This window comes from Carassius gibelio, chromosome A3 (genome assembly GCF_023724105.1).
Source record: "Carassius gibelio isolate Cgi1373 ecotype wild population from Czech Republic chromosome A3, carGib1.2-hapl.c, whole genome shotgun sequence".
NCBI classification, from domain to species: domain Eukaryota; kingdom Metazoa; phylum Chordata; class Actinopteri; order Cypriniformes; family Cyprinidae; genus Carassius; species Carassius gibelio.
The window spans coordinates 23896676-23917323 of record NC_068373.1 but is presented as its reverse complement, the minus strand read 5'-3'; the positions used below and the strand labels follow the sequence as shown (position 1 = coordinate 23917323).

The 20648-nt window shown below is 36.2% G+C and overlaps 1 protein-coding gene and 2 long non-coding RNA genes across 5 annotated transcripts; all 3 read right to left on the bottom strand.

The window, feature by feature from the left end:
* Positions 1-236: 236 nt before the first annotated feature.
* Positions 237-20518, bottom strand: LOC127952739 (immunoglobulin superfamily member 10-like). 3 transcript variants are annotated; one of them, XM_052551448.1, is made up of 9 exons: positions 20343-20518; positions 20178-20242; positions 10217-10480; positions 9781-10110; positions 8494-8736; positions 3060-3323; positions 2624-2953; positions 1337-1579; positions 237-657 (listed from the first exon to the last, which is right to left on the bottom strand). In XM_052551448.1, the coding sequence occupies exons 1-9, from the start codon at positions 20378-20380 to the stop codon at positions 608-610; spliced, it is 1827 nt and encodes a 608-aa protein (XP_052407408.1). In that variant the 5' UTR covers positions 20381-20518; the 3' UTR covers positions 237-607. The 3 variants fall into 3 exon arrangements, with proteins under 3 accessions (XP_052407408.1, XP_052407407.1, XP_052407410.1); XM_052551447.1 differs by lacking the exon at positions 237-657 and having other exon boundaries at positions 1019-1579; XM_052551450.1 differs by lacking the exons at positions 237-657; positions 20178-20242; positions 20343-20518 and adding an exon at positions 10973-11129 and having other exon boundaries at positions 1025-1579.
* LOC127952930 (uncharacterized) lies at positions 12793-14413 on the bottom strand. The gene is made up of 3 exons (XR_008153075.1): positions 14363-14413; positions 14165-14234; positions 12793-13451 (listed from the first exon to the last, which is right to left on the bottom strand). It is a non-coding gene; the product is annotated as an uncharacterized LOC127952930 (long non-coding RNA).
* On the bottom strand, positions 14494-15679 carry LOC127952925 (uncharacterized). The gene is made up of 3 exons (XR_008153074.1): positions 15448-15679; positions 14744-15000; positions 14494-14585 (listed from the first exon to the last, which is right to left on the bottom strand). It is a non-coding gene; the product is annotated as an uncharacterized LOC127952925 (long non-coding RNA).
* Positions 20519-20648: the final 130 nt, after the last annotated feature.

Below are 20648 nucleotides of genomic sequence, written 5' to 3'. Positions count from 1 at the left end.
AATAGAAAGACAATTAAAACTCTCGGTTTGTGTTCTATATTAAAAATCTTTTGAGTAAAGTAAAGGTCATGCCTGTCTGTGACTGTATTTTTGTTATTGTCTTTTTAAAAAATTTTTTATCCTTTGTTATCCTGACTTTATAATGTCTGTTGTACTGTTTTATACCTGTCATTTATATCATAATAAAAAAAAATGCAGTTTGGGATGGCCTTCTTTGCGCCACTGTGACGTTGAAGTTGAAGTCGGCCGCGTGCCGCCATCTTGTAGCAGAACTTCACTTGCATTAGCATCCCATTGACATCCCATTCATTTTGACGTCACTTTGACAGCGAATAACTTTACATCTGAGGCGATTAAAGACTCCATTTGTCCATTATTTATTTCTCAAGATACACGACAATGTATAAAGGGCTCCATTACCTTCTATGTTACATTATGGCCCTGTAGAAACAGCTTTTGTAAAAATAGGCTAACGATTGCATCATAACCACGCGACTCTCTGTCGCATTACCGTACAGACAGGAGGAGAAGCTCGCAGGCAATTAACTTAATATGGTGTACTGGCATTACATCTTAAAATACTATACAAAATAATTAATCAGAATACTTACTCCTGCTCACTTCCGCCAAAGAACTCCCCGCTCAAGCTCGCCGTCTCTGCAAGATTAACGATGGCAGTTTTCACGCACAGCCACTAGAAGATTTACATCTGTCAGACAGGTTGCTGACGTCATCAAGCTTAGTTTGAGTATGCGCGTCAGAAACGGAAGTGCTAAAAAACGCTAAAAATGGGCTTCACTTGTTTCAATTGAGTTCCAATGGGGTTCGCTGTGTCCATTTCTTTTACTGTCTATGATGGAAACACCAAAGATGCTTTAATATGTTAATATGTAATGTGTGTTTATAACAGAACTTTCAAATGCATCTAGTTTGAGATGCAATATTCCTACATATTCATGACCAGAAGGAGTGGAAGCAGCCGACTGTGGAATAATACAATCAGAATAAAAATAATTTCTGCCCGAAACCCATCGGATTGCATCTGCTGTGCACGAAGACCACAACTCCCACGATTCCACAATCATCAAACTACGCCTTCGTTTCTTTGTTTGTTTTGAATACATGCCTTCTACCGGCGAAAACTTACATATCGTGCCTTTAATATAACCAAAACAAAATTGTGTTTAATATCAGACCAGCAAATACAAAAAATTTAATTCTGAAACAGCCACAATTCCTTTATGTAGTATTACTCTCAGTTTTAATTAAGCAAATTGAATTATTGTTATTGTTGCAATTTGCAAAAAAAGAAAAAAAGACACAAATGCATAGTTACCTTGTACGAACACTTTTACTTTTCTGGTGGTCGTGCCAACATAATTCTCTGCAACGCAGGACACATACTCAGGTGTTGACTCTGATATAGTAAGAACTTCATTATAAACTATATCATTTGTGCCGAGGATCCAGCTGATTGTTGGTTTTGGGTTTCCCTCGGCTTCACAAACAATCTCCTCTGAATATCCTCGAAACACAGGCACTACAGAGGGCAGTTTGTTCTCATTGATGATCGGTTCAACTACAGGATGGAGCCAAAAACACACAGCTTCAGAGCTTTTGCATCTGCATTCTGCATCTTAAATTTCTTATGTTAATCAATATTCATTTTAATCTTGTATTTTTCAACAAAAGTACCCAAATGTGGATATTTGACTAGAAAAAGTCACATGCTGCATCTGATCCCTATTACTACAAAACTTGTTTAACTGTGTCGAAGGTAAGAAGGGCTGCACGATTAACTGAAATCGAATCGAAATCGGGACTCGACAGAAGCTGCGTTTTTCATGCGTTATCTTTTAGAGAAGCACAGTTCTGTGATCAGCAGTAAATCTTCATCCGATGGCCAGAGGGCGCTCTCGCGCTGAAAACCCAAATATGCACCAAAGAAGAAACCCAGAGCTGAATAAACAGATTTGAACTGCTTTCACTGAATCAACGCTAATAAACTAATAAACACAAATACGACAAAATATAGTTTATCTGAGTTCTTATTATTAATTTATATTAAAATAAAGTATATTTATAATGCAGTGCCATTATCAACAATTAGAATACTATTAAATACAATATTTTGCATGTCTTATTGTGTAAGAAGTCACATTATCTCTCAGAAGGATTTATTTCAAACACTCGACTGATGTTATGAAATGAATTTGCAGTACCAACATGTTATTAAATCAATGTGGTATTTTCAGTGCTCTCAGATGCAACAGCATTTACTACACAGAGCCATAGTTCACTGAGAAGCTACGCAAACATCTGACAATATCGCTAACGATTTCTTCTATTTCATTATCGTGCAATAAAATCAGCTGTGATATTTTGGCTTTTTTTGCGTCACTTGTCAGTGAACGACGACTCTTTGTAGTAAATGCTGCTCCATTTGAAATCAGGTGATGATGATTTATTGCTGATTAGAGAACCAGCTTTACTAACAAAATGTTTATGACAATGGCAAACGATTAATCGTGCAGCCCTAATGGTAAGTGCTACAACTACTAAAAGTTTGCTTGATTTGACCGTTAAAAAAGATTAATCTTAGGAGCTGATGGAGCTTTCTTACATTGTACAGTAATGTAGAGAGGGTCTGATGTTTCTTTTGGAGGAGGTTGTGGTCCTTCTGCTCCCAGATCAAGCTGTGCTTCACATCTGTATTGAGCTCCGTTATCAGCTCTGACTGGACGGATCAGGAGTGTGACAGTTTCATTCACTGGAATCTTGCTATCCTCAGTGAAGTAAGTTTGGTTCAGCAGAGTCTGTCCTTTATACCATTTGACAGTGAGATACTGAACAGGAGCCACATCGTGAACATCACACTGGAGCTGATACTGCCGTCCCTCTATCATTGGTCCTGTGTGATTCACAATGCTGATGGACACACTGTCTGGAGTCTCTGTGGAGGAAGATTTACAAACTCTGAAATCTGCAGTGATGAATGTACATTTATTAGATATTTCTGAGAATGAAAAGACAAAAAATTCAGTAACAGAGAAACTGACTGTAAATAGTGATTGAGAGCTCTACTTGACACTGTTCCTTATGGTTTACGTTTATGTAGCAGACAGGACGTATGTCCCATTCTGTCAGGTGTGACACTCTCCATGTGATCAGACTGTCTCTGGTCATGGGCACTGCTCCTTCACTGGCTTCCCATCCCATCCCTTTATGTGGGACTGAAGGGCTACAGTTAACTGCTACAGAACCTCTGTATCTCACAACAACACGCTGCTGGCTGAGCTGAACAGGACATTCAGCTTGTGCACCTGTTAAACACATTGAAGAACACAGAATAAATGCACATTGATATTGTTTACTAGAAAGACTGAACACAGATAACCAATCATCACATGTTAAATCTACTGACAAACTGAATGCAAAACAATCAAGAAAAGTTTTAGATATTGTAGAAGTCCATGTCTTTCACAGTTTAAGACTCTTAAAACAAAGATGCTCTTCGATTCTTGCCATCTGGGAAATTAAAGTTAGAAACTTCACTCACAGCAGGGTCATTCAGAAGCATGTCTTAAAATTACTGAGCACTCAGGGTCATATTACAAGCGCTATGTAGATAGCAGGGGTGACTCCTTACTGTAGATACAGTAATGAATGAACTAAAATAGGTCAATATTTTAACGCGGACAATAGAGGTCAACGGATCTCTGAATCACTCGTGAACACTTCAAGCTCGTACGCTACTGTTTCAAGAATGTTCTCGCTTCTCGTATCTAAAGAATGAAAAGGAAACAGGTCAATACAAACCTGTGAGAGTCACAAACAGTAAAACTGTTGAAAAATAAACAAGTCCATAAAAACGTCGCAGCATGTTGTAAGTGTTCGAGAGTACCGTCGACCAGACAACAAAGGCGCGGTCAAGATGTGCGAAGATATAAATGTGTCGCCTCTGCCAGTGACAGTAGTGCAGTCACGCCTCTGCGCTTCGACTTTATTGCGCGTCTATTCGGTGGTGCGTGGTAGATGAAGGTGCGAGCGCTACAGTCTTCTTCTTTAGTAAATCCTGCTTCAGTTTTGTTATTTATTTATGTTCGTATTCACGGTCTTCTATTTAAGTCTTCACCATTTTACTATAATTTTTATTTATTTATTTATTTTTGGGTTCAAAGCTGTATACTTTTTCCTTTTTTATGTGATATGCTACTAAATTAATGCATCATTTGTATTATGTTGTGTACAACTGTCTTTTTACTTACAGTTAACATTATTCTATATCAGTTGGATCCATGGATTTTTTTTTTCATTTAGGAATTACGGAATTCTGTCATGTTTTAAGTTTTATAAGTGCATGTCATCATTCAATCTGTACCTGCTATTGTATGGTTTATCCTGTTTATGTGGAGAAAATTAACATAAAGTGGGGGTTGGGGATTATTAAGAAGTGCAAAACCGAACTGTTTTCGTGTTATTTCACTGTTTCATTATTTAATAATTGCATGCAAAAATTAGGCTACCACTGTGGTGCATTTCATATTTTATGGTATAATTATTTAAGTGTTCCTGTCGCTCAATTGGTAGAGCATTGCGCCATCAAGTGCAATGTTGGGGGTTCGATTCCCCGGGTACACATGATAGGTAAAAATTGATAGCCTGGATGCTCTGTGGTCGCTTTGGATAAAAGCGTCTGCTAAATGCATGCATGGTTGCATAAATGAAATTATAACGAATTAATTTTCTCGTTATCTCGACATAACATTTTTTTTAACATTTTTTTTTTTTTTACTTTTGCTATAATAACGAACTCAACTTTGACAGGTATTTGATGGACAACTAAAAAAATGCAGTTTGGGACGGCCTTCTTTGCGCCACTGTGACGCAATCGCACTTCAAATGTGCACTCCAGAGTCCATGAACTTTGGTTTGGGACACAGCTAGAGTCTGACAGTACAGCGGATCTGTCCGGAGTCTGTTGCTATCTGAGAAAATCTGTTGTACCAGCAGGCAACACTCAGCCGGTCGAGCTGAATAGGGCATTCAGTAGTGTTCTTCAGTAGCGCATGCTTTACAAATAACGAAGCTAGAATCAAAGAATTGCACAAGTAGATACAGCTGGTAGTTCCAAGTAACAGTTTCACCACTCAAAGTAATAAATTATACTTCTGACATGATTAAATTGATGTACAACCACATGCAATTGTGGTAGGACTAGTGAAGCTCGTCCTGCTTGCATTTGGTCATATCATTGAATATCTAAATTTGTGGTTGAGGTACCATGTGTCAAGAGTCATGCCCCCTTGCTTCCTGCGTTACATTTAGTCATCCTCCAGAATGGCATGTAGCCAGCCAAGCAACATATCAACCTTAAAACTTTACTATAACATAACATAACATAAATACTGATAAGTATTAACATAAGTAGTAAATAAATTGTGATAAATAAATGGAGCTGTTGAAGTGCCTTTTATGAGTGAATCTGTTAAAATAGCCTATTAAAGGAAAACATCACAGTTTTTCCTTTTTTTTATTGAACAAACAAAAACAACAACAACACCTCAATTACAGATCAAATCAGATTAAAACAACCAAACTAGATATAGATTTGATATAAAAAATGTATAACAAAGATATTGCAAAATAACCAAAAAACTAAACATAAAGCCATAAACATTTATGCACAAAGTATAAGATTTTAAGGTTTGACATTGCTGGAAGAGGATATAGTATCCAAATAACACTTTCTCAGGAAACATTTTTTAAGATAAAGTTTGACAGGGTAAAATCTGTGTAGTATCTCTTTAACCTTATCGGTAATCAAATATTTGTTATGCAAGTACCACTCTTTCTTCCAAGGAATACCTTCAAAAGAATTACTCCAATGAGATATAACAGAAGGGATAGTAATTTTGTCTTTCTAAAAGAGCGGTATAATGTTCCTATTTCTGAGAGAGGGACTGGAAAAAAAGCTACATTTTCCTATTGCTGTTTCACAGGGTTGTGTCCAAGAAATACGAAAAGGTAAAGAATCAGAGATTTTTGACCGTGCCCTCACTCGACTGGGGATGGCATCCATCACTATGGCAAAGTCACGAGGGGTGACAGGTATACCATATTTAGTTAAGAATTCTGAATAAGAAAGCAAGAGAAGTTGAGAAACCAAAATAATATTATTATTAAAACAATCAGAAAAAAAGTTTTTATGTATTTTTTAAAGTATTTAAAGTATTTTTTGTATTGAATATCTTGGTTATTCCAAATATAGACATACAATATAAGTATAGTTTATTTTTTTTTTTTATGAAAAAGAATCCCAAAAAAGCTTAATAAGCAAGCTATTCAGCCATTTTTAGTTAATCAACATCTTCAGACACCAATGTTTAAAGTTTGTTACTGTGATTGTCAGCTGGATCTTAAAATGAAGTGATCTGTGATCTGTTTGATTTTGCATCAAAATTTGATCCGACTGATCTGACTGATCTGTCTGCAGACAGTGAAGCTCAAAAGATGGATCCAGCTTAGAGAGTCATAACCAAAGCAGACATATTGCTCTAACAGAGTTCATTCATGGGGACTTCATCCGCTAAGGGTTCTTTATGTGCTTTGGGCTCCTTCACATCATGATGGCCCGTCCTGTTTTTTTTTTTGTAGTAGGTGAAGTAGATGTAGATGAAGATAATGACTAAGATGGCCACCACTACAGCAGCAATAATGCCTAATATTCTGGGTATGTAATTCTCTGTCAAAAATAAAAACAAATATATGAGTAAATCAGCTATTTAGTGAATGAAATCCAAGATTGATCTCAATCCTGCATCATGCCTTCAACATATTAAAAGTAAAGCAACTAATAAAAAAAGTCTAGAAAAATCCATGCAAGTCAACAATTATGAAAAAACACTTAAATATGATAAGCCATAATGTGATCACAGTGACATTAACACTGCAAGATGAACATTACAAGACCAACAAACCAAACAGCTTCTTACAAAAGTGAAAAGCCAAAAACACTAACCACTAAAGAAGCCATGCATCTATCCTGACAACATACTATTAAATTGTCTTTTAATAATCATTTTCATATTTAAAAGGCACAATATGTAAGATTTTTTTATCAAAATATCCAGAAACCATTAGAACAGTGTGATATATTTTGCTGACCTGTGTCATTACATTATCCCAAAAGTTTCAAAGAATGATTAAATCCATAGAAATAAGCTAATTTACCTAGTGACACGGACCGTGTCCATAGTGTCATTGTGTTGCCTGCCAATGACGTCATAACCCCTCGATTTCCAGTTTTGTTTTGTAGAAAACATATGGAAACCAGGCGGCAAGGAAGTCGACCGGAAGTTGAAGTCGGCCGCGTGCCGCCATCTTGTAGCAGAACTTCACTTGCATTAGCATCCCATTGACATCCCATTCATTTTGGCGTCACTTTGACAGCGAATAACTTTACATCTGAGGCGTTTAAAGACTCCATTTGTCCATTATTTATTTCTCAAGATACACGACAATGTATAAAGGGCTCCATTACCTTCTATGTTACATTATGGCCCTGTAGAAACAGCTTTTGTAAAAATAGGCTAACGATTGCATCATAACCACGCGACTCTCTGTCGCATTACCGTACAGACAGGAGGAGAAGCTCGCAGGCAATTAACTTAATATGGTGTACTGGCATTACATCTTAAAATACTATACAAAATAATTAATCAGAATACTTACTCCTGCTCACTTCCGCCAAAGAACTCCCTGCTCAAGCTCGCCGTCTCTGCAAGATTAACGATGGCAGTTTGCACGCACAGCCACTAGAAGATTTACATCTGTCAGACAGGTTGCTGACGTCATCAAGCTTAGTTTGAGTCTGCGCGTCAGAAACGGAAGTGCTAAAAAACGCTAAAAATGGGCTTCACTTGTCTCAATTGAGTTCCAATGGGGTTCGCTGTGTCCATTTCTTTTACTGTCTATGATGGAAACACCAAAGATGCTTTAATATGTTAATATGTAATGTGTGTTTTATTAGACAGGTGATGACCACACAGAGTAGCATTATAACAGAACTTTCAAATGCATCTAGTTTGAGATGCAATATTCCTACATATTCATGACCAGAAGGAGTGGAAGCAGCCGACTGTGGAATAATACAATCAGAATAAAAATAATTTCTGCCCGAAACCCATCGGATTGCATCTGCTGTGCACGAAGACCACAACTCCCACGATTCCACAATCATCAAACTACGCCTTCGTTTCTTTGTTTGTTTTGAATACATGCCTTCTACCGGCGAAAACTTACATATCGTGCCTTTAATATAACCAAAACAAAATTGTGTTTAATATCAGACCAGCAAATACAAAAAAATTAATTCTGAAACAGCCACAATTCCTTTATGTAGTATTACTCTCAGTTTTAATTAAGCAAATTGAATTATTGTTATTGTTGCAATTTGCAAAAAAAGAAAAAAAGACACAAATGCATAGTTACCTTGTACGAACACTTTTACTTTTCTGGTGGTCGTGCCAACATAATTCTCTGCAACACAGTATACATTCTCAGGTGTTGACTCTGATATAGTAAGAACTTCATTATAAACTATATCATTTGTGCCGAGGATCCAGCTGATTGTTGGTTTTGGGTTTCCCTCGGCTTCACAAACAATCTCCTCTGAATATCCTCGAAACACAGGCACTACAGAGGGCAGTTTGTTCTCATTGATGATCGGTTCAACTACAGGATGGAGCCAAAAACACACAGCTTCAGAGCTTTTGCATCTGCATTCTGCATCTTAAATTTCTTATGTTAATCAATATTCATTTTAATCTTGTATTTTTCAACAAAAGTACCCAAATGTGGATATTTGACTAGAAAAAGTCACATGCTGCATCTGATCCCTATTACTACAAAACTTGTTTAACTGTGTCGAAGGTAAGAAGGGCTGCACGATTAACTGAAATCGAATCGAAATCGGGACTCGACAGAAGCTGCGTTTTTCATGCGTTATCTTTTAGAGAAGCACAGTTCTGTGATCAGCAGTAAATCTTCATCCGATGGCCAGAGGGCGCTCTCGCGCTGAAAACCCAAATATGCACCAAAGAAGAAACCCAGAGCTGAATAAACAGATTTGAACTGCTTTCACTGAATCAACGCTAATAAACTAATAAACACAAATACGACAAAATATAGTTTATCTGAGTTCTTATTATTAATTTATATTAAAATAAAGTATATTTATAATGCAGTGCCATTATCAACAATTAGAATACTATTAAATACAATATTTTGCATGTCTTATTGTGTAAGAAGTCACATTATCTCTCAGAAGGATTTATTTCAAACACTCGACTGATGTTATGAAATGAATTTGCAGTACCAACATGTTATTAAATCAATGTGGTATTTTCAGTGCTCTCAGATGCAACAGCATTTACTACACAGAGCCATAGTTCACTGAGAAGCTACGCAAACATCTGACAATATCGCTAACGATTTCTTCTATTTCATTATCGTGCAATAAAATCAGCTGTGATATTTTGGCTTTTTTTGCGTCACTTGTCAGTGAACGACGACTCTTTGTAGTAAATGCTGCTCCATTTGGAATCAGGTGATGATGATTTATTGCTGATTAGAGAACCAGCTTTACTAACAAAATGTTTATGACAATGGCAAACGATTAATCGTGCAGCCCTAATGGTAAGTGCTACAACTACTAAAAGTTTGCTTGATTTGACCATTAAAAAAGATTAATCTTAGGAGCTGATGGAGCTTTCTTACATTGTACAGTAATGTAGAGAGGGTCTGATGTTTCTTTTGGAGGAGGTTGTGGTCCTTCTGCTCCCAGATCAAGCTGTGCTTCACATCTGTATTGAGCTCCGTTATCAGCTCTGACTGGACGGATCAGGAGTGTGACAGTTTCATTCACTGGAATCTTGCTATCCTCAGTGAAGTAAGTTTGGTTCAGCAGAGTCTGTCCTTTATACCATTTGACAGTGAGATACTGAACAGGAGCCACATCGTGAACATCACACTGGAGCTCATACTGCCGTCCCGCTATCATTGGTCCTGTGTGATTCACAATGCTGATGGACACACTGTCTGGAGTCTCTGTGGAGGAAGATTTACAAACTCTGAAATCTGCAGTGATGAATGTACATTTATTAGATATTTCTGAGAATGAAAAGACAAAAAATTCAGTAACAGAGAAACTGACTGTAAATAGTGATTGAGAGCTCTACTTGACACTGTTCCTTATGGTTTACGTTTATGTAGCAGACAGGACGTATGTCCCATTCTGTGAGGTGTGACACTCTCCATGTGATCAGACTGTTACTGGTTTTGGGCACTGCTCCTTCACTGGCTTCCCATCCCATCCCTATATGTGGGACTGAAGGGCTACAGTTAACTGCTACAGAACCTCTGTATCTCACAACAACACGCTGCTGGCTGAGCTGAACAGGACATTCAGCTTGTGCACCTGTTAAACACATTGAAGAACACAGAATAAATGCACATTGATATTGTTTACTAGAAAGACTGAACACAGATAACCAATCATCACATGTTAAATCTACTGACAAACTGAATGCAAAACAATCAAGAAAAGTTTTTAGATATTGTAGAAGTCCATGTCTTTCACAGTTTAAGACTCTTAAAACAAAGATGCTCTTCGATTCTTGCCATCTGGGAAATTAAAGTTAGAAACTCACAGCAGGGTCATTCAGAAGCATGTCTTAAAATTACTGAGCACTCAGGGTCATATTACAAGCGCTATGTAGATAGCAGGGGTGACTCCTTACTGTAGATACAGTAATGAATGAACTAAAATAGGTCAATATTTTAACGCGGACAATAGAGGTCAACGGATCTCTGGATCACTCGTGAACACTTCAAGCTCGTACGCTACTGTTTCAAGAATGTTCTCGCTTCTCGTATCTAAAGAATGAAAAGGAAACAGGTCAATACAAACCTGTGAGAGTCACAAACAGTAAAACTGTTGAAAAATAAACAAGTCCATAAAAACGTCGCAGCATGTTGTAAGTGTTCGAGAGTACCGTCGACCAGACAACAAAGCCGCGGTCAAGATGTGCGAAGATATAAATGTGTCGCCTCTGCCAGTGACAGTAGTGCAGTCACGCCTCTGCGCTTCGACTTTATTGCGCGTCTATTCGGTGGTGCGTGGTAGATGAAGGTGCGAACGCTACAGTCTTCTTCTTTAGTAAATCCTGCTTCAGTTTTGTTATTTATTTATGTTCGTATTCACGGTCTTCTATTTAAGTCTTCACCATTTTACTATAATTTTTATTTATTTATTTATTTTTGGGTTCAAAGCTGTATACTTTTTCCTTTTTTATGTGATATGCTACTAAATTAATGCATCATTTGTATTATGTTGTGTACAACTGTCTTTTTACTTACAGTTAACATTATTCTATATCAGTTGGATCCATGGATTTTTTTTTTTCATTTAGGAATTACGGAATTCTGTCATGTTTTAAGTTTTATAAGTGCATGTCATCATTCAATCTGTACCTGCTATTGCATGGTTTATCCTGTTTATGTGGAGAAAATTAACATAAAGTGGGGGTTGGGGATTATTAAGAAGTGCAAAACCGAACTGTTTTCGTGTTATTTCACTGTTTCATTATTTAATAATTGCATGCAAAAATTAGGCTACCACTGTGGTGCATTTCATATTTTATGGTATAATTATTTAAGTGTTCCTGTCGCTCAATTGGTAGAGCATTGCGCCATCAAGTGCAATGTTGGGGGTTCGATTCCCCGGGTACACATGATAGGTAAAAATTGATAGCCTGGATGCTCTGTGGTCGCTTTGGATAAAAGCGTCTGCTAAATGCATGCATGGTTGCATAAATGAAATTATAACGAATTAATTTTCTCGTTATCTCGACATAACTTTTTTTTAACATTTTTTTTTTTTTACTTTTGCTATAATAACGAACTCAACTTTGACAGGTATTTGATGGACAACTATGCAGGCGCTCATACTGTAGCATATTGCAGCAAATGTTGCTTCGCCTATAACGTCTACAATACTGTACATAAATAAAGGCTGATCAACCACTGTTGATTTTTCCAGAGACACACCAAACGTTTTGTTTTTGTAAATAACGTTTAAATGGAACACTTCAGAAGGATGCTGATTCTAAGATCGTTTAGAGCTGCTTGGATTAAACTCACTTTTAATTTTCCCTTTATTTGAAATAAAATTATATATAGGATAATTTGTAATTTTTAGTAGTCATTATATGCTGTGGCAGATATCATGTGCATTACAACACTCTAAAAACTGCTGGGTTGAAAACAACCCAATTTGGGTTATTTTGACAACCCAGCGCTGGGTCAAAAAGGGACGAACCCAGCGCTGGGTTATTTTAACCCAACCAGTTGGGTTATCATATTTAACCCAGCCTGCTGGGTTGCCTTTTTTATGGTTTAAAATGACTATATTGCAGGGTTTAAAAAAAACAGAGCGGGTGTTTTTTTTATCACTGTATTACAGAAGGAAAACTACTGTATTTAGAAAATGTTCGATATCATTTCGCATGTGCTTGATAAGGCAGCGTTTGTGAGCTCAGTACCGCTCTGCAGCCGTTACTGGAGAAACCTACCTCTCCCGCTCTTAGCGCCTCCTGCTGGCAGAAAATAAACTCGCAGAGTGCAGCCATGTGGGGAAACAATACATTTCTACGTTAAAATTAACCCAAATTGAGCTATGCATTAAACCTACAAATGTTGTTCATTTTAAATATCACTTTTACACACAAATAATAATTATCAAAAGGAAAATATTTATTAAAAACAAGAGAAAAGTCAAAAAGTAACATGTTAGAAGAAATGCAGAAAAGGATGGCATTAACAGCTACAGAGTTCATAAATAAAGCATTGAACATTTGATGAATATAACTTAAGATCAAATTGGACTTTGTTCAATTGTATATATTGTATAAAAATATACGAAAACACTTATACAATAAATTTACAATTAGTTAGGTTCTTTACCAACTATTCTGGCATGACAGTACACAAATAAATCACAACATTAACTCTGATATTATAACATTTAACAGACGTGTGTGTGAGTGTGTGTAAGAATGTGAGCAGGTGTATGAATGAAAGAGTGTAAACTCTTCAACTAAACAACACAGAAAAAGCATTTAACATTTTTTTTTTTTTTTTTTTTACAAATTATACACTTACAGTTTGTTTCATAGTCCATGAATACAGATCATGCATCACAGTCAATTTTCATGATCTCTTTAGCATAACTGATGTAGTCATGAAGAAGCCCCATCAGCACAGCATCTGACATCTTCTACATCATCCAGGGCAGCATCCTCCTTTAAAACCACTGCTGTTTAGGGGAAAGAAGATTCTCCTCTCTGACCAGCATTCATCCCAGTCACCGTCTGTTCTTCATCAGTGGCCTAAGAGAAACACATTTGAAAAAATTAAACATTTAATTAAACTATCCATTTTCAGGTAGAGGTGTATTCACATCCGTAAAGGATAGGTAAATAATCGGTGTTAAAGTTTCAACACTTTGTGCGGTTGTTTAATGTCTCAGTCCACCACAGCGCTCTAGGAGGCTATAATGGCAGCACTAGTGTGAGGACATGCGATATTGTTTGAAGAAATATTGCTTTCAGAAAGCTTCTTTACTGAAACATTAAAACAGACATTCACATGACATTCACATACCTCACAATATTCATGTACATGGAGAGCTGCTCTTCAAACCGTTAGTTCACCAAATAATTAAAATGTTTATAATTTACTCTCCCCATGTTTTTCCAGACTCATACAAAATCTGCTAATTTTTTGGAAAACGTATGAATATATTTAATATTCTCTTTTTGTGTCCTCCATTGCTGGTCTGGGAGAGCAGTATTTTATTTTGAACATACATGTTTGCTATCATATAATTTAAGATGTATTCATGTATAAATATCAGAATTTACTTCTACAATAACTCTATATTTATGAAGCTTGAAAATACTGATTATCTAAACTATAAATGGATTAACAAATATTATGAGAAAACTAAAAATATATTAATTTATGTTGTAAAGACAGACAAAAGTCTTATAGGTTTGGAATGACTTGAGGGCAAGTAAATGATTTTTTGTGTGAACTTTACCTCTAAGAGCGAAGACCAAGAATGATGACTCTCCAAATCAGACAAGACAACTCCAAACTTGGTTTGATTTCTGCAATAAAAAACACAGACATCAATGGTCTTAATGAAATGAGCACGTAATCATGCTGTTGTTGCATCAAAATGTGAAGTAAACCGGCAGGAGACAACAGAAAAATTTATTTTCTAAAAATAACTTACATAAAATCTCAAAGGAATGACGCTCTCCCATGTCTCTTGCTTTTAACATCTACAAAAACAAAAAACAAACATTATTTTACTCTTAGTAAAACACAACGACAACTGATAACATGAAATTATGAAGTTTACTTGCCTTAAACGATCTTTCCCTCTCTTCAGAAGAAGCTGAGAAAACCACCTCCTCACACAAACAGACTTCTGTGTCCTTAACTTAGTTTGAGTTCTGCAAAGAGGGACATCAATGGTTTCAATAAAATATTAACATATACATACATACATATATAAAATCACACTGTTTTGCATCAAAATGTGAAGTTAACAGGCAGGACACAACAGAAACAATTTTCTAAAAAAAAAAAAAGTAATAATAATTTAACTTACATCAGTCTCAAAAGAATTAAGTTATCTTGTCTCTGGATTTCAACATCTAAAAAAAAAAAACACACATTATTTTAGTCTTAGTAAAAATAAAGATAACTTGATGTTATTCTGAAGTTTACTCTCCTTAAACCGTCTGTCCCTCTCTTCAGAAGAACACCTCCTCCTCATCCTCACACAGGTCTGTGACTCCTCACACAAACAGCTTCTGTGTCTTTAACTCTCAGCGCGAGGACAATGAAGACAGGAGCTCGACAAGTCTGAAATAGTACGTAAAACATACTTTTAACAGTTACCACTTCAACAGCCTCAAAATAATTATGCTAGTCTTTACTACACAATGCCGTTTCCTTTAGGAGACAAACATACATTCAGTTTAACCGCGAAAAAAAAGACAAATTCACATGAGCGTAACCGTGACCATAACCGTCTGTTAACGCCTCAAAGAGAACAGATAATGTAAAATCTTATGTAAATATGACAAAATACATTCACAGACGTTATATTAAAAGTACATCCTCCGTTTAGTACCGTTACATGAGGCAGTTAAGACCTCCGTGTCCGAGGCGAAAACCGCGTCCGTTTTTTATATATATATATAACGTTAAGCTCCTTTGTTTCCGCCTTTCATAAAACCTTCCGCCTTTCATACAACCGGGTAAACAATAAAAGATAACTTTACAGTTTGAATATTTAACGTTACTTACCATAGTCTTTCACTCGCTTCTCGCTTCTATCACGCTGAGAAAATGGCGGCTGCTCGCACTGGAGACGTACGATTTTGACGTGACGTGCGTGCTCTCCTTCACGTCCGCGTCCTCAACCCACCCCGCTGGGTTGAAGAAGAGAGTTATTTTCAACCCAAACTTGGGTTAAAACATCCCAAAGTCCTATTCAACGGCCTCAACCCAGCAGTTGGGTTGAAAAAACAACCCAGCGTTTTTTAGAGTGAAGCTTCTGTTTGAGAAGAGCCTTCATGTGTAGTGTGTGTGTGTGTGTGTGTGTGTGTGTGTGTAGAAAAAAAACGCTTACAACATTATAGAACAAAACTGAATTAAATTAGCCTATATGCATTTTACATATACATCACATTTCTCATCAATATGGTTAACAATAAAGATTAATAATAAGGAAAAGAAGCACATCACAAATAGCCTACATCTTTAAATCCCGTCCTACTGTAGATAAACAACATCTCAACTTATTAACTAATCATGTGCCTAAAAGAAGTACAAATGAAGATATGCTGGCGCAGTTTTGTAACTTCTTAGAGAAAATTAAGTCGTTATAACGAGAAAAAGACTTTCATTATGTCGAGATAACGAGAAAATTAAGTCGTTATAATGAGAAAACAAAAAGGAAAAAAACTATGGCCGCTAACTAATTATTAATCTGGTTTTAAATTTCACTTTTATAGCTAATTAAATTGATTTCTTTAAAATTGGAAGAAAATACCTACCATATTATTTTAGCATGCATTTATTAAATTATGAAACGGTGAAATTACATGAATTTTTTTTGCCCTTTTTAAGAACCCCCCCCCCCCCCCACACACACACACACACACACTTTATGTTACTTTTCTCCACATAAGTAGGATACTCCATAATAGCAGGTACAGATTGAATGATTACATGCACAAACAATTACAACTTTAATTAATTCAGTAATTCTTAAAAAAAAAGTAGAAAGACAGTTGTACAAAACATAATCCAAATTATCAATTTAGTAGCATTCCACATAAAAAGGAAAAAGTATAGGCTAGCCTACAGCTTTGAACCCAAAAATTCATAAAAAAAACATAGGCTAATTATAGTCAAATAAATGGTGAAAACGTAAATAGAAGGTCGTGTAATATAAATACGAATATGAATAATAACACAACTAAAAGATGATTTACTGAAGAAGACTGTAGCGCTCGCACCTCCATCTACCACGCACCGTCGAATAGACGCGCAATAAACTTGAAGCGCAGATGCGTGACCGCAGTCCGAGACCCCATCTAGGTCACTGGGGACATGGTTTTCTACAGAAGCACAAGCGAAAACATCAACACAGTTCATACCCGTACGCACAAGTTTCTGAGGGAGATAAGACAGTGTCTGCGTCCGAAACGGTTGTAAGCTCTGTTAACATTAAAATGGTTCCTGGATGATCTCTTGTAAAAGCCAGCATCTGGAACAACCCAGATATTCATGTGTCAAAATGAAATATGACTGATTATTATTATTATTGTTATTACTAATATTTATTATATTGGAATGTGATGGAACATAATGACTTTTGTGGCACTTGCCATGTGAAGAAAAAAAAAACTTGTATGAAAGACTAAATTGTTGTCTACTTGTTCAGTTCACAGTCAGAGTTGGCCATCATTACACGAATAAATAAATAAATAAATAACAAAAAGACATACAAGATCTACAAATCAGCTACAGCATATCCAACTAAAATAAAATATATATATATATTTCTGAAAACTGTTCTCAGCAATAGGGAATAAATTGTATAGGCTTAATATAGCCTACCTCATACATGCATCCAGTGGCTACAACGTGTTATTACAGATTATGTTATCTATTTCCTCCAGATTGCACTTTTATTGGCCTCCATTTGTTGGATTTTAAATAAGTTCGTTGTATTACTTAAATACTGCACTAACTAGTTTTATTAAAATATGCTAAATGTTAAATCATTTAAAGTTGCATATAGGCTATTCCCTTGAAATTTAAAGCTAACATTACAAATATTACTGAACTTAATATGACTCAACACGTTCATTTTATTAAAAATACACGAATTATAACAATAGGTAAAAGACTAATATTTAGAATTTTTTTATTTCCCTAATGAAATAAGTTTCAATTATTCATATATTATTAATTGTGTTTTAAACATTAATTTAATATCCTTGATATAACGAATAATGAACCTTGTGCGACGAAATGGAGGCTAGTTAGGTTTACTCATGTTCATCTCATCTTTTACTTTTCTGAATTATTTGTTGTCGTTTACCTTTGATAAATATTACATATCCATGTTACATGTAACGTTAGTAAGCTAGCTATTTTTCAAGTAATTTACACATAACTTACATGAAACAGTTATTTCTTGTTCTTATCAGAGAAGGATTTGGTGCACTTGTACACTGTCCCTATAAACTACAAACAATATATATATATATATATATATATATATATATATATATATATATATATATATATATATATATATATATATATATATATACACACAGTACAACCCAAAAGTTTGGACCCACCTTCTCAGTCAAAGAGTTTTCTTTATTTTCATGACTATGAAAATTGTAGAGTCACACTGAAGGCATCAAGGGCTATTTGACCAAGAAGGAGAGTGATGGGGTGCTGCGCCAGATGACCTGTCCTCCACAGTCACCGGACCTGAACCCAATCCAGATGGTTTAGGGGTGAGCTGGACCGCAGACAGAAGGCAAAAGGGCCAACAAGTGCTAAGCATCTCTCGGGGAACTCCTTCAAGACTGTTGGAAGACCATTTCAGGTGACTACCTCTTGAAGCTCATCAAGAGAAAGCCAAGAGTGTGCAAAGCAGTAATCAAAGCTAAAGGTGGCTACTTTGAAGAACCTACAATATGACATATTTTCAGTTGTTTCACACTTTTTTGTTATGTATATAATTCCATCTATAATTCCACATGTGTTCATTCATAGTTCTGATGCCTTGAGTGTGAATCTACAATTTTCATAGTCATGAAAATAAAGAAAACTCTTTGAATGAGAAGGTGTGTCCAAACTTTTGGTCTGTACTGTATATATATATGTGTGTGTGTGATAAACTAAACCAGTAATATCACATTAAAATACCAGTTTATAATTCAAAGATTGAACTTAATTACAGTGCCTTATGGTGGGGTTAGTTAAAATGCTGACTCGATTTACCCCACAGCATTTGGCTCGCTATACTCCATAGCTGCCTTTTTTGGAGGAATATGTTTTTGTGGCTTATCAGTTCAGGCTTATATTTAGCTAAATGATTCGCATGGTCTTCTATGTTGTTAAATCACTTACACTTACACACTTACATAACTATTTTTAGACCTGGAAAAATTTGTTTTGATGTAACAACCATAACATCTGTTATGACAAAATTGTACTTTGACAAGCCAAAAACTGTTTTTAAAGTAAATGGGTGCCTTCCGCTCCGCTCGTGTTTCTCCTTTTCAGTCTGGCAGAAATGATAAGTGGTTAAAAAAATAGATGGTGACATGAGAGTAAAAGTGTACAGTTGCCAAGATACAGGGGGTGGGTCAACTTACCCCACCCTCCCTTACTTCTATTAAAGATGAGGCAGAAGCAGGCTCAGAGAGTGAGGAAGAACCCACTCTAATCAAAACATCTACAATAAAGTCTCATATTATTACAGAGTGTGCCGTCTTCTTTGTTGGTGTACATTTGTAACAACTGGATAATGTTTATTAACAAGCACCCGTATGGAAATTACATACCAACAGAAAGGGGAAACCACCATCACACAAATTGATTTGTCGATCAGGGTAGATCAATCTGGAAACACCCTCTTGCTTTGGGAAGGAGAGCACTTCCTCATAAAGACAAATCTCTTTTAGTTATAACTGGATCAAAGTTTAATCTACTTCTTACATTATCATCTTAACAAATGAAAAGACCTAAATAGTTTACTTGGGACTTAACATGAATATTGTATAAGAATTGGGTAGAACAAGACCTTACAGGAAGAAGTTCACATTAATCTTAATTCAGAGATAGATCAGAAGCTTTAGAGAACACATTAATAAGTTCAAGAGCGACAGGGATCTGTAAATCATTTTTTTAAACAGGGTAGTGTCATCAGCCAACTGGCTTATAATCAGCTATATTAATCCATTGTAATCACCTATCCATCAAAAAAGTAGTAAGAAGCTGAGCAGCTATTAAGAACAAGTAAGGTGATACAGGGCAGCCCTAGCTAACTCCTCTAGGCACATTAAACCTTGGGGAAACTCCAGATTTAAGATTAAATCAGAGATTAAACAGGTGCCAATGGAGACCCCGATGAGGATGACAAGCGTGCAGATGAGATTCCCTGAGATGGCTTCTGACAGTTTGTGCAGTAATTCTTTGGTTATGTAAACTGATTGTTGCAGCAGCTGCTTTGTGGCTGGTCTCAGACGATCTTGGAGGTGAAGATGCTGGATGTGGCCAAATTTTTGTGTGTACTGCCAAATTCTCCGAAAAGCCTTTGGAGATGCTGCTTATGGTAGATAAATGAACATTAATTTAACAGGCAACAGCTCTGGTGGACATTCCTGTAGTCAGCATGTCAATTGCACCCTTCCTCAAAACTTGTGACATCTGTGGCATTGTGCCGTGTGATAAAACTGCATTTTAGAGTGGTCTTTTATTGTGGCCAGCCTAAGGCATACCTGTGCAATAATCATGTTGTCCAATAAGCATCTGGATATGCCACACCTCTGAGGTGGAGGGATTACTGAGAACAAAAAGAGCAGCAAAATTACTGGAAGAAATTCACATAGGATGGAATGACATAAGGGTAAATAATGAGAAATGTAATGTTTGATTGAACTAACCCTTTGAGTTCTGAACTTGTCTGTTTTTGTAACAGCATGTTTCTTTATTACATAGTCTTGTAATTTCTGGTGCTCATTGATTTTACAGATGCTTGCAAAATCATTTGCACTTTGAAGCAATTACAACTCCCTTTTCTCTTTCTCTTCTTGTTCTCAGTTCCTCCACATGAAGTCTTCTGGGCATGCAGTCTTATGGTCTGGAAATACCATCATGGCATGTGTTTTGGGTCTTGATGACATGATATATGACATCAGACAGTGATCTCCAAATAGGTGATGCTTGGTAGAATACCCATTTTATGCCTG